Genomic DNA, 14311 nt, shown 5'->3' with positions numbered 1-14311 from the left:
ACGATACTTGCAAGTAAAATTTCGATTTTTCCCTGAAAGGCAAGTAATTGAGCTCTGGCCCATCAAGCCCCTGCTGCTGGAAGTGTGCTGTGTAAGGCTGTGTGACTGGGATCTGCGGTCCTGATCTGGCTCCGAACTGTAGCATGTCTGTTTTTCCATATGGCTGCACCAGAAAGGAGGTTTCTGATTCTGAGCAATGCCCGTACCGGTCGATATCCTTGCAAGGCCCCCATGAGAGCATGGAACTCAAAACATGTTAGTCTCTCCAATAGCCACAGACCCACGCTGGTGGTGGACACTCAGAACTCACCTTGACAAGGGTCACGATGCCTTCGTTAGTCTGTGTGTCAGTCTCGATGTGGAAATAGCCCCCTTCATTTCCTGATGCGAACGTAAAGTTTGCTAGCCAGTTATCCGAGCCCACTTCATCCGCGTCGGTCACTTTGATCCGCATGACTTCTACATTGACCTGGTTTTCTTCCACTACCCCCTCGTACTGCAGAGCACAAACACAGCTTTCATTAATGCAATAACGTATTTTTAGTTGAGAGTCAAGAGACAGTAAGGCTACAATAAAACGGAGTTACCGTTCCGTATTCCACCACAGGTATATTGTCATTGACATCCAAAATGCGAATCTGAACTTGGGCTTGTTGCACGGGTTTGTCTGTTATCTGCCCGTTACCGTCTCTCGCTTCCACTGTCAAGGAATAGCTGCTGTGTTCCTGAAGAACGAGAAGAAATGAGGAAGACCATCTGAGGCGGTCATTAACAGACCCGGAAGATGCTGTTCTGGTTTTGGTTCACTTATCTGTGAGAAATGGGCTGTGGTCTAGTCCATTCATAAGCGTCTTCTGTGGTCATCGACTACTGGTGAGGAGATGCTATTTATATCTACACACAGTCAGAGCTTTTACGGAGGGGCAGAAAAGGGGCAGGGAGATTTCCATAGCCCTCAACTATGTCACCAGGGATAGTCTTGGGAGATTTTCAAACGGAGGTGGACTGTGCGTGCTGCAGTTTGCTCTGCCCCAGAGGTGTGTGGCTGCTTCTGTTTTGCTCTTACACTTTTTAATCTGAGTTAAACGCTAAGTCAGGAAGACTTGGCTGGGGTCCAGACTAGAAACATGTCCGACAGATGCCCTGAGGAGTCGAAAATGCCACTCAGAAGCATTTAAAAAAAAAAATCTCAAACCAAAAATAGTGTACCCTTTTCTGGAGGAGGAGGAAGGAGGGACAGAGGTTCCTGGTTGTCCTTAGATGTATGAGAAAACATAAGAACCACTGCACAGCCCAGCCCAGCCCAGCCCAGCCCAGCCCAGCCCAGCCCAGCATAGCACAGAACAGCCCAGCCCAGCCCAGCCCAGCCCAGTATAGCACAGCATAGCATAACACAGAACAGCCCAGCCCAGCCCAGCCCAGCCCACCCCAGTATAGCACAGCACAGCATAGCACAGCATAGCATAACACAGAACAGCCCAGCCCAGCCCAGCCCAGCCCGAAGCAAGCCAGTAGAAAAAGCAACCTTTTTCATATATGTGGCCTCCTGGTTAGGGCTACATTGAGTGTGCCTGGGGTTTAAGGGACTCAGCAGCCACATTAGTGAGGGAGGGTCCCGTGTGGGATGGAGAGAGCTGTGTCTCTGAAGCTCTTGGCTGGACAGTCACTAAATCCTTTGAGCCTCAGTCTCCTTAAGTGTAAGATGGGAATAAGCTGGATTTGCCTCACAGGGATTCAGTGTGGATGACCTTGCTTAGAAGATCCTCCAGGTAAGTACCCCATGAGTGACAGCCATGGCTATCAGCTCAATGGCCACACTTGAGGCAGCAGCTTGCTCAAAGGAATACTTTCCCACTCCAGTTTGATGTGAGAGAGCATGCCACAGAAGTTAGTCCCTGGTCAGATTCTTAAACCTCGCAAAGACCTGAATAGGAACGTTGGCCGAGGTCCTTCCCGTTCGAGCATCTGGTTCCGAAACATGTCACAGCACGGCTGCTTAAGATTTACATCTGACAGCACTGCCGTGTCCTCAGGATCCCCAACATTTTACCTTGTATGCTGTAAAAATTCTGTGTGTGTGGCACTTAAAGCCTACCTATTTCCGCTTTGATTAAAACATTAGAATTAAGGGTTGAGGAGATGACTCAGTGGCTAGGAGTACTGGAAGCTTCCTCAGAGGACCCAGGCTTGGTTCCCAGCACCCACAGAGCATTCACAGCTGTCTTGTAACTGCTGTCCCAGGGGTCTAACACCCTCTTCTGACCCCCGCAGGCACCAGGCGGGTATGTGGTGCCAGACAAAAGCAAAACACTAATATGCATAAAGGCAAAAAATTTTTTTTGAAATCAAAATAAAATGTTTGAGAGAATAATCTTTCTACGAAACTACTCAAATTCTTAATTTTCTTTTTTTTAAAAAAAGATTTAAAACAAGACTTTTCTCTATTACGAACTTTTTTTTTTTTTTTTTTTGTTCTTTTTTTTTTTTCGGAGCTGGGGACCGAACCCAGGGCCTTGCGCTTCCTAGGTAAGCGCTCTACCACTGAGCTAAATCCCCAGCTATTACGAACTTTTTAATTCTCCTTTCTGCTTTTGAGACTAAGTCTTACTATGCAGCCCTGGCCTCGAGCTCATGGAGATCCAGCAGCCTCTGCCTCCAGAGTGCTGGGATTAACAGTCTGCGCTGTCAGGCCAGGTGTTTATTTTGAAACTGAGTTTCACTGCGTAGCTAAGGGTAACCTGGAACTGCCTACATAGAACAGGCTGCCCTTGAGCCTGTGGAGAGCTTCCTGCGTCTGTCTTCCGACTGCTAGGCCCTGCTCCATGTCTGAGTCATAAGGCAATTGTAGTCCTCATGTCAGGTTTCCCAACCTCGAGCTAGTCGCATTTCAATATGAACACAGTGCACGTCAATTTGGAAGGCTCGCATTCCAAGACAGCATACGTTGCTAGTAACTGCCATATCGGCAGCACGTCCCTACACAATAACTCTTATTGTTGAGTTATTCCGTGAGTGAGGAATACAGGGCTAATTAAAATGAGAACATACAAATCGAGGGAGTGGAGAAACTAGGGAGGGCAAGACACGAGGGTGACAGGTGACATTAACTTACCTCTCTGTCCAAAGCAAAGCTGGTTGTGTAGATCTCCCCCGTGTCTTTATTTAGGTAGAACACAGGAGTGTTTGCAGGCTCCTGAGAGACAATTCTGTAGGAGATTTTAGAGTTCAGGGTCTGAGGATCGTCTGCATCCGTCGCGGTGATTTTCATCACTAGTGTATCTGTCATGAGGAACGAGGCATCGGAGGTTAAGTACTCCTACAGATCACTTCCTCTTTTATTTATTCTTCTAGCTGCTTCCTGCAAGGAGCTGAGGTTCTTATCAGAATTTCACTATACCACTGTCAAAATAGAGATGTCAGGGGCTGAGGGCACTTGTCGCCAAGTCTGCTGAACTGAGATCGATCCTTGGGGTCACACGACGGTCCGTGAGAACTGAACCCCACAGGCGTGTTCTCTGGCTTCCAAGCACGGAAATAAGAGGGGGAAAATAAAATAGGAATAAATAAAAAATTGCTATATTAGGGCCACTCGTTTGATCTAATAGCCAAGACTGAGAACCACTAGATGCTTATTCAGATGCAAACAAATTAGGAGAAGCACAACTATTCTTTTTTTATTATGATCAAAGAGAAATCTCTCTTTCGGGTCTTAGAGTATTTCATTGAACAATGATGTCAGCATGCAGTAAAAATAATATAAATCAGAGGTCAATGACACCCCACAGTAGCCCAAAACCAGAAGGCTGTTTGATTTTGCTCATAGAATTTTAGTGGAACACAGCCCTGGCCGCTTTGCATAGTGTCTACAGCCAACTTCCCCTTATAGAGCAGGCGTCGTTGCTATGGAGACCATAACACAACAGTGTGCCAGTCTAGCATCTCTTCGAAAGATCACGATTCCTAAGGTCTTATACATTTACAGTAAATGTACAAGGAGTAAGGGGTTCATTAATATTATACTTCCGGGGAGTAATATTCAACTTTTACTAAAAGAATTTTGTGTTCTATATATGGAGAATAAATGATCTGGTCGTATATCCCAACAGCCAAAAAAGGAAAGAAAAGAAATATATTTTGGTCTGGAGAGATGGCTTAGTGGTCAAGAGCACTGTCTGCTCTTGCAGAGGACTCAGGATTGGTTTTTAGCATCCATGGATCAAGTGGTGGCTTACAAGTGCCTATAACTAGTTTCAGAGGATCCGATGCCCTCCCTCTTCCGGCCTCGCCTGCCCCTGGATGCAAGCGGTGCACGCATGGACGAGAGCGCACATGCCAACACACAGAGCTAAAGGAAGAAATGCACGCGTGGACAAGAGCACACATGCCAACACACAGAGCTAAGGAAGAAATGTACTCTTACGTGCTGCACTCAGTTCCTCAATGGACCCAACAAAGACCTCCTGTGTGAACACTGGCTCGTTGTCATTGATGTCCAGAACTTTGATGCGGAGTTCTAAGGGCTTCTCCAGGTTGTTTCCTCTGGAGTCCAAGGCATAGCCTGTCAGCTGAATTATGACACGAACATTAGCAGATTTGCTATAGTAAACCAATTGCTATGTAATTGTTTTATAACCACAAAAGGTATAATTATTCCTTCTTACCAGGAAAAATGGCGTTTCTTCCCGGTCAAGAATACTGGTGATGTTCAGGTCTCCTGTGTTCCTATCAAACACGAATATACCGAAGGGTGGCTCTGTAATTCCCTTCCCAGTGTACTTGTAGGTGATCTTTATTCCCCTTTCTTCTGCAAGGTCAGAGTGTATCTAACAAAAAAGAACAGAAAAATGCCTCAAGTTAAAACCTTTACGATTTATATGAAAACACTTAATGACAATGTCTTTTTGAAGGAGTTGTGGAATGGACAGGTGACCTGGTGCCATGGAACCAAGTTCTAATTGTGTCTCAGTGCACACAAGGGTATTGTAGTGGCTAGGTGCTCAGCCTTCCTGGGTCTCAGTTTCCCTTCCCTTCCCTTCCCTTCCCTTCCCTTCCCTTCCCTTCCCTTCCCTTCCCTTCCCTTCCCTTCCCTTCCCTTCCCTTGCCCTGCCCTGCCCTTGCCCTTGCCCTTGCCCTTGCCCTTGCCCTTGCCCTTGCCCTTGCCCTGCCCTGCCTTGCCTTGCCTTGCTTTTCCCTTGCCCTTTTTCTTCCCTTCCCTTTCCTCCTTTCTCTTCTCTCTCTCTCTCTCTCTCTCTCTCTCTCTCTCTCTCTCTCTCTCTCTTTCTTTCACTTTATATCCTGCTCACAGCTTCCAATAATCTACTCTCCTCCCAGTCCCACACTCACAAATCCCCTCCCCTGCCCTTGGCTACCACCCCACCCTTGGACATCAAGTTGTAGCAGGATTAAGTGCATCTTCCTCTACTGGGGGGAGGGGGCCTCAGTTTTCTTATCTGTGAAATGGAGAACAGAACAGTGCTTACCTTTTAGGACTATTGTGGAATTAAGATACAGTTGGGCTACGTCTTGGAAGGGAAGTAGATTTTTTTCCTTTGGTGTACTAGGGCAGAAACCAGGGACTTATGCTTGCCAGTGGAGAGCTCTTACTGAGCTACAGTCACTGGAAGTTGGTATTATGAGATAGGATTTCACATAGTTCAGGCTAGCCTCCAACTTTCTATGTAGCCGAGGATGACCCGAACTCCTGATCTTCCTGCATTTATCTCCCAAGAAATGGGAGTACATTTTAAATTTAAATACATACAGTAACTTAAGAATCAAAAATAACTTTCATAAATCCAGCCAACTGCCCAGAAGATATTAACACAGAATCTTCCCAGATACGGCTGAATACAGCTAGGTACTTTTTCTGCAGGGGACAAACACTTGAGCGAATCAATTTTTGTCTCTAACCGCTGGGTCCCCTCCAGTCAGCCTCTTTATTCTCCATAAGCGATCTTCTTATTCCTACCCACGTTCGCATTAATTGTATTTCCCTGTGTGCCTCCCCAGGCTTCCTCATCTCTGTCATCTGCTGTCACACATCACTGAGGACGTCAATCTCTACCTGCCCATCCAGTCTCCATATTGAAACCTTGGCATTAATACACATTCTTCCGACGGTTTCCCAGTCTACGCTGGGGGCGTCTGCTGGGAGAGTATTACTTTTAGAGGGAGAGTTTGGAAAGTGGGATAATTTCCTGAGATATTTTGCCTTCTGAGGGAAGTAATTTTAAAGGTGTATTTTATGCAGTGGGATGTGGGTGGGCAAGTTTATGCATGGAAGTGCTCAGGCTTGCAGAGGCCAGGGCGAGGGGTCAGGTCTCCTGGAGCTGTAGTTACAGGCAGTTGTGAGCCACATGAGGCTCTGGGAACCAAACTCAGGCCCTCTTCAAGAGCAGCCTGAACTCTTCCTCAACTGGGCCACCTCTCCAGCACCTTACTTTTTGTGAAAATTTTACTTTTAACACCTTGCGTGATTAAGATGAATAACAGCAAACGCCGGTTCAACTCTTAGGTGTCAGTTTATGAAACCTATTGAAAGGGCGATGACTGAGGTAGCCAAGCCAAGACAGCGGCAAGCAAAGTCCAAACGAAACAGCCCCGTTGCCTGTACACACGCTGCACTGTGAAGCCACAGGGAAAGTCTGGATTTTAGAAGGTTTTCCATTAACAGTGTGGTTGGGGCTGGAGAGCCGGCTCAGTGGTTAAGAGCACTGGCTCCTCTTGCAGAGGACCTGGGTTCGGTTCCTCGCACTTATATGGTGGTTCACAAGTGTCTGTAACTCCAGACTCAGGGGATCCAAGGCCCTCTTCTAGCTTCCGTGGGCACTGAATGCATGTGGTAAACACATTCATGTGGGAAAACACAAATACACATAAAATAAAAGTGAAAAATACTGGTTATGTTAAAAAAATTAGTATGACACAGTACTAGAAAAGGGGAACTATTTTCCTTGATTCTACAGCTGCATTTCTCTTATAGAAGCCCTTCACATATATGATTGAAAAGTTGATGATGATGGACCTTGAATGCAGGTGAGTAGACATTTACATGATGTTTACTGAGTAGCCAGCCCATGCACATGCAGGGCACAGGCAGGACAGAGAGCCCTAAGGACAAAGCCTCATGTGGAACTTCTATACTAATGAGGGAGGCAGACAGCAAGCTAGCGGTGTCTGGCCAATGTCCGGCAGTCAAATATGCTGTAAGCCAAAACCACACAGGATGAAAGGTCAGAGAGAAAAGGGACTGAGGTGGAGAGAGGACGTGATACTCGAGCAGAGATGTGATGATGTCATGTATCAAAATCCCCATGGGGAACCGACTCCGGGAGGAGGGGACAGTGAGTGCCCAAGGCAGCAGAGTGAACTGTGGCCAGTTCACTGTGTGTGCAGTGAAACAGGGGGTAGGTCTCCAGGAAGAGAGAGGCCAAGGCCAGCAGTCCCATGGGCTCCCACAGACCATGTTGGGGGTGATTTGTCTTTTCTGAACTTTGCGCTTACTAATTCCAGAGAAAAGGCTTCGTGTGGGCGAGAACTTGGCAAGAGTGAAACCAGGAAGACCAGGTGAGAGGCAGAGATGGACGTTGGCAGCGGGACTGAGGAGACGTGAATGGTTTGTGCTGTATTTCAGGGTAAACTGATAGTAACTGCTGTGGACAGGAGCAGGGTCCACAAGGCCCATGCTTCCTGAGGAGCTCAGGAATGTTTGTGGTAGCTGGAGGAGATGGTGTCCTCTTCTGTGCAGTCACTGGGGACAATGTAGGAAGAAAGGAAAAGGAAGGGGGAGCCAGCGGGTGGCGGGGAGGGACATAACAAGCATCACAAATACGTTAAAGCTGTTAGAATATAAAGGACGTTCAGCAGGATGGCTCTGCAGGTAAAGGCACTTGCTGCCAAGCCTGGTGACAACCTGGGTTCAGTCCCTGGGACACACATGGCAGAGGAAGACACTCTCACTGTTGTCCTCCGACCGCCACATGAGTGTGACACTTCCCCACTAAACCAACATGAAAACAGTCAATAAACACAGTAGAAAGAAAGAAAGAAAGAAATCCTAGGCCTGCTCTTCTCAACCTCCCTAATGCTGCGACCCCTTAACACAGTTCCTCATGTCGTGGTGACCCCAACCAGAAAATTATTTCACTGCTAATTCACAACTCTAATTTTGTTATGCTTATAAATGATGTAAATATCTGTGTTTGGTCTTAGGCTGCGCCCATGTAAGGGTCATTCAACGACCGCACACCACTGACCTAGACGGAGTTACAGTGCTAGTCACAGAATATAAAGAAGAGCTTTGAGTAGACCAACAAGAGGGCTTGCAGACCCAGGTTTGCACGGCTGACCTCACTTTGGGATTCAGAGTACTCATGCAGGTTTTCCGCCATGAACTTTATTTGAAAATTGGAGTCCTCTTGGGGGGGAAAGAGAGCTGTGAATCACTAGTTCTAGAAGACAGGCATACAGCGCTGTCCCAAGCCAAGAAGGACGTATGTCATAGTCACACTTCCTCAGACATCAGACCCCAGTCTGCTTGCTTTTAGTGATATTACCTTCTTTTGAGTATTGTAAGGTTTATTTATTAGACTAAGATTGACCCAATATCAGATTCCTCAAGTTGTAGCTGAATCAGATCCTAAAATCGTATGTTAAAAGGTAACTTCTGGTCATTTTCAAAAACATCTTGAATATTTTAAAACCCGCTATGTACATCACCTGATTGAAAAGTGGACCTCGTAATTTTCATACGCCACAGCCTTAACCACCCATCCAACACATACACCATATTGCTCTGTAGCCAGTACCTTGGCGATTGGGTTCTTTTTGGAAAGGTCTTCTCCCTCCCGAAGAGCCACAGGGGCAGTGATCCAGGCTCTCTTTTGACGAACCAAGTGAGTGCGCTTAGTGAACAGTCTGTCTTCACCTCTCGTGCTGAAGACCTGTTAAGAGAATTACCTTTTGTTATCACACACCCCAAAGCTTTGGTGAGGCATTCTGTAACTTCCTAAACTTAAAAATAGTGCACGTGTTAAGGTATTAGTTAAAATAAACACGATTAAAAATAGCGCAAGACAACATTTCAAAACTTTAAAATATTTAAATTTTATTTTATGTGCATTACTACAGGGGTGTCAGATCTCCTGGAATGCGAATTACAAATGGTTGTGAGCTCCAGGTGGGTGCTGGGACCTGAACCTGGGTCCTCTGGAAGAGCGGCCAGTACTATTAACCACTGAGTCCGTCTCTTTGGCCTCCCAGGTTTCAAAGGTTTTTTAAGTTTTACTTTCACAAAGGAAATGTATGTGTTCTACTAAACTCCCCATGCACATGAGAAATGGCCTCCCAGCTGTTAATGTGGCAGAGTTTGCTCTCCACAGTTAGAACAGATTTCCAAAGTGAATGGTAAGGTCCCAGGGAGTGATGCTATTAGAAGGTGACCTTGTTGGAGTAGGTGTGTCACTGTGTGTGTGTGTGGCCTTTAAGACCCTCATCCTAGCCGTCTGGAAGTCAGTTGTCCACAAGCACCTTCAGAGGAAGATGTAGAACTCTCAACTCCTCCTGCACCATGCCTGTCTAGAAGCTGCTGTGCCCCCCCACCTTGATGATGATGGACTGAACCTCTGAACCTGTCAGCCAGCCCCAATTAAATGTTGCCCTTTATAAGAGTTGTCTTGGTCATGGTGTCTGTTCACAGCAGTAAAACTCTAACTAAGACAGTGAGGCTGACAAACACCCTAATCTCTCACAGGTTAGAGACAATACCAGTCACGGACTTTCCTTTCTCACTAGCTGACAACTGAGATTCACTTTCTGTGATGACTTTTGGATTAAAAATACAGACCTGCAGGTTTTAGGACTTACTCTTTAGAAACCACTGATATAAATTAGATCCTTCCAGGCAAGATTGTACATGCTGTGATCCCAGAAATGTCTCTGTGCTGGCTGGTTCCTCTACCCTCCTACCTGTATTGTTGCACTAAGTAAGTATGTTTTATTATAAGTTATTTATGCTGTCATTCACTTTTCTCAGAATGTGACTGTAATTTAAAACATTTTTTTCAATTACAAATTTTCATGCACTATATTCTAATCATGTTTTCCCCTCCCTCCTCTCCTCCCAGATCCTCCCCGCTTCCTCCCCTCTTAACTTCATGCTTGCTCTCTGTCTCTGTCTCTTTCTTTCTCTGACTTACTCTCACAGTAAGAAACAGATGAGATCATTTAAAACTTAAGCTATAAGTCTGGAGAATGGCCCAGGGAAAACCTTCCACGATCTCCAAGATATGGATATGAGCTCACTATGCTGACCAGGCTGGCCTCCAACTGACAGAGAGACCCACCTGCCACTGCCTCCTGAGTGATAAGACCAAAGGAATGTGTGTGCCAAGCCTGGCAAGGCAGCAATTGATTGATTTATAAATAAAATATGTACTGAACATCGTTTGATGCGTGTTCCTCTGTGCTTGTTTGAATGGGAAGGTCCAGGTTTAAGGGAGTGTAGATTTCCAATCTAGTAAAACATAGCAAGTCCATCTACCACAAAACTAGAGCACTGGGTCCCCCAGATCCTCCTTAGCGCCTTACCTCTAAGTGAAGTCCATCTCCAAAGTCCAAGCAGACCTATAAAATAAAATTATAGACATTAAAAATAAGAGTAACTACCATTAGGCTTTGGAGTTGTAATGCTCTCCCCTGACTTCCAAAAACCAGATTCAGAGGGCAGACTCTACCTCCTTCTTTGGTCCACAAAGTCTCCTTCAGAGAATAGTATATATTGGATGGCATATATATGCATATGAATATATATGAATTTGTATACACACACACTGATACACACACACACAAACACCGATACACAGACACACAGAAACACACAGACTCTTTCTCTCTCTCTCTCTCTCTCTCACACACACACACACACACACACACACACACACACACACACACACACACGGATATATGGGAGGGTATGCATGTGACACAGGACGCAGAGCCTGAGAGTTTTTGCACCATGTGAGAACTGGGGATTGATCTCAGGTTGTCAGACTCGGTAGCAAGTGCCTTTACCTGCTGAACCGCCTTGCTGCCCTGAGAACACCTAGTATTTTAACAAACAAAGTACGTCTGGGAATGTGGCTCAGGGGTAAAGGGATGTGCTGTGCAAACCTGACTACTTTGAAGCCGTGTGCTGTAACGCTAGCACTCCTACAGGGTCAGGGAATCGCCCAGAAGCTGGGTGCTGGCCTGTCACGGTAAGACAGTAAGAGAAACTGCCTCAACAAGTGAGGACTGACGCCCCAGATTTGTCCTGACACTCACATGCAAAGCGAATAAACAAAAATTAAAAATGAAATCGTTTGCCTCTTGACACCTTAGACCTCCTCCATTTTCTCCTCACCCTGTGGCTTTATCTCGTGCTTACAGGGACCTTTCCTCAGGGCTGTGCAAATGTGTGCTCCATTCGGACTACAAACTACGGTCACTGTAGCTGGGTCTCTCTCTCTGTGCCCCCACCATTGGCATCTCGAACTCGCAAACCCGGGAGTCATGCTGACTTCTGGACAGCATATGACACACTGGGCATGAGTCACACTGGACTGTGATGTCATGTGTTGTCTGAGACTATCTTCAGTCCTCCTTCCGCTTTTCCCAGGCAAGACGAGTCCTGAGGACTTTTTAATGTAACCACCAGTACTTTGCTTTGTTTGCCACTCTTGCTGCCTCACGCTCCTCACCTCTGAGAATCCCCGCCATTCGGCTAATCCTCCGTCATCGTTTCTAAGGCTAATACAGCACGCTCATTCTGTGTGCCCTGGATAACCACACAGACTCGCGTTGTCCTCATCCCAGAAGATGCACCTTCTCTGTGCCTGCTAACGCTGAGGCATCCCTCTACCACTAAGTGCAGACTGGAAGTGGTTTGCGTGGATGTCTCCACTTTTCCATTATGTATGAATTCACTGGAGTGAGTCCTCAGCCTGAATTTCTGCAGCCTTATATGCCATTTCCACATTAGGAAACACAGGTCCACGGAGTCCATGCGAAGTGGTAGTCAAGCTTTCCGTGAAGGTTTATGCTGACAGCCTCCATATTGCCTTGGAGGCTTCCTTGAGGATACTCTTTCTATGCACACTTAGCCCTCCCACCCACTTTTCTTCCTTCTTGCGTCATCTAAAAGACATTCAAGGTTGGTTGACATTGCAGCATCTGGGCAGATCAAAAGCGATGGTTGTTTGATGAGATGTTTGCCATGAGTCTGGCATCTGAACACTTGGTCCACAGCTCGTGGCTGTTTGGTCAGGACTTGGAGGTGTGGCCTTGGTGGCGGAAGACTGTCAGGGATGGGGAATAGGGGGTTGGGACTCGGACTTTGACATTTAGAAAGATCGATGCTGTTTTGCGATAGCTCTCTGAGCCTCCTGAGTGAGGTTCGCGATGTGAGTTGTGAATGGAGCTGTTCTAGTTGCCTGCCACCTGTAACCCGCACCCTGTCCATGGATTCCAACCTCGAGTCTCAAGTAAAGTCTCTTCTATAACTTGCCTGGGTTATGATGTCTTTGCATAGAGAAAAGTTAACTTACAGCAGCCTTAGACGGTTATCTACTGTCAATTTTGCAGCTAGATACATTATTTCTTACTTTTTAAAATATCACTTTAAGCAAGATGTGCTCCAAAAATCTCATATTCTCAGTAACACGGTGGCCATGTTGAAATGTTTCGCTGTTAGGAATTTTGTATAGGAAAGACTACTGCCTGCATCCAAGATGGCTCAGAGTCACATCAGCCTGTGCAGTCTCAAATTGGTACTTCCTTTTGCCTCCTATCAATCAATCTCTCTTTGATAGTTACATGGGCAGTTTACCATTTCCATTTAAAAAATATTCATTTTTATTTGTGTGTATGTGTGTGTGTATGTGTGTGTGTGTATGTGTGTGTGGGTATGTGTGTGTATGTGTGTGTATGTGTATATGTGTGTGTATGTGTGTGTGTGTGTGTGGATATGTGTGTGTATGTGTGTGTGTATATGTGTGTATGTGTGTGTATGTGTATATGTGTGTGTGTATGTGTGTGTGTGTGTGTGTGTGTGTGTGTGTGTGTGTGTGTGCGTGCTGGAGTGCAGAGGCCTGGAGGCCAGAAGAAGGGATCAGAGTCCCTTGGAGTTGGAGTTACAGGTAGCGCTGGAAACTGAACCCAGATTCTCTGCAAAAGCAGCAAGTACTCTTCCCCTCTTGGGTCATCTCTTCAGTCTCCCATTTTTATTCGTGACTAGAATCTTACTGGCCCTAGTGAAGAGGCATAATTACATGTTACTCTCACTATATTATTCAGACCAAGTTGCATATATTTTACTTGATAAAAGGAGGTGATTTATTACCCAACTCATCTTGTGAGCATTTTTAGGGACTTACTGAAATTTATTTCCTAGATGATTGCTTAGAAAAACAGATTAGGAAAAAATGGAAGAATGGAACTCAAGTGAGCTGCAGCCAAGATGGGAGTAACCGAGACGGAGACAACTCCAAGTGTCTTTGCTGGGATAGAAACTCTGGGTTCACCTGTGAGCAGTCACGGGAGCTAAAAAGTGTACTTTGAGTCAGACTGCAACCCTAAGGAGGAGATTCTGGAGGCCTTGGCTGAAGCACTCAATCTGACAAAAGGACAGAGGATTTGGTTCTTCAATAAAAGGCAAGAGAAGAAGCTCAAGCTCTAAGGACCACAGATGAAAGCTGAAGTCTATGTACAAGTCAAGGAACCAAGGGTTCAGGCAGAAGTTCACGTCGAGTTCTTCCAAAAGAATTAGTGTAAACGAGCTCTTGTACAAGAATTGGGAAATGTTCAGTTACCCCTCAACACCAAGAGGGACCACAGGCAGAACCCTGAGGAGACCTCCCCAAATGACCCTGGACTCCCCGAAGCTTTGGAAGCCAAAGAGAGGGCATGCTGCAGGGTTTCTGCCTCCCAGCAAAGGCTCTTTTTGTTAACGTTTTTTCAACTTCCTTCTTGAGGTAGGGGGCTGTTGGGTTTTATGTCTGTCAGTGGTACATTAATAATAAACCTAGCTATTCCCAAGGATCGGGGGAAAAATACAGATCAGATGCAAACAAGACATACCCAAGTATGGGAACAGACATCTCATGGGAGATCAGCCATGACTCACTTTTCTTAGAAGGAATTGATGACAGATAATGTCACATGTAATGCCTGGATGAAAAGTTAGCCTCTATGTATTTGGCTAAAATAAGGTTTTTAGATGAACCAGAAAAGTCTTTCAAGAGCTTCCTCACTCCAATAAGTTTAAACGTTTCTA

General features: G+C 45.9%; 1 protein-coding gene across 1 annotated transcript in view; it reads right to left on the bottom strand.

Moving 5' to 3' along the window:
- The window catches only part of Dsg2 (desmoglein 2), a 58304-nt gene that overhangs the window by 25453 nt on the left and 18540 nt on the right, over window positions 1-14311 (bottom strand). The window contains exons 2-8 of the mRNA NM_001427278.1: window positions 10588-10623; window positions 8808-8942; window positions 4662-4823; window positions 4421-4565; window positions 3113-3279; window positions 588-725; window positions 311-496 (exon numbers count right to left, since the gene is read on the bottom strand). Of these exons, the coding sequence (NP_001414207.1) occupies window positions 311-496; window positions 588-725; window positions 3113-3279; window positions 4421-4565; window positions 4662-4823; window positions 8808-8942; window positions 10588-10623 (969 nt within the window). The remainder of the gene's footprint in view (window positions 1-310; window positions 497-587; window positions 726-3112; window positions 3280-4420; window positions 4566-4661; window positions 4824-8807; window positions 8943-10587; window positions 10624-14311) is intronic.

Source organism: Rattus norvegicus, chromosome 18 (assembly GCF_036323735.1).
Source record: "Rattus norvegicus strain BN/NHsdMcwi chromosome 18, GRCr8, whole genome shotgun sequence".
Taxonomy (NCBI): Eukaryota; Metazoa; Chordata; class Mammalia; order Rodentia; family Muridae; genus Rattus; species Rattus norvegicus.
Note: the sequence above shows the minus strand (reverse complement) of the source record. Positions and strands in the feature narration are given on the sequence as shown.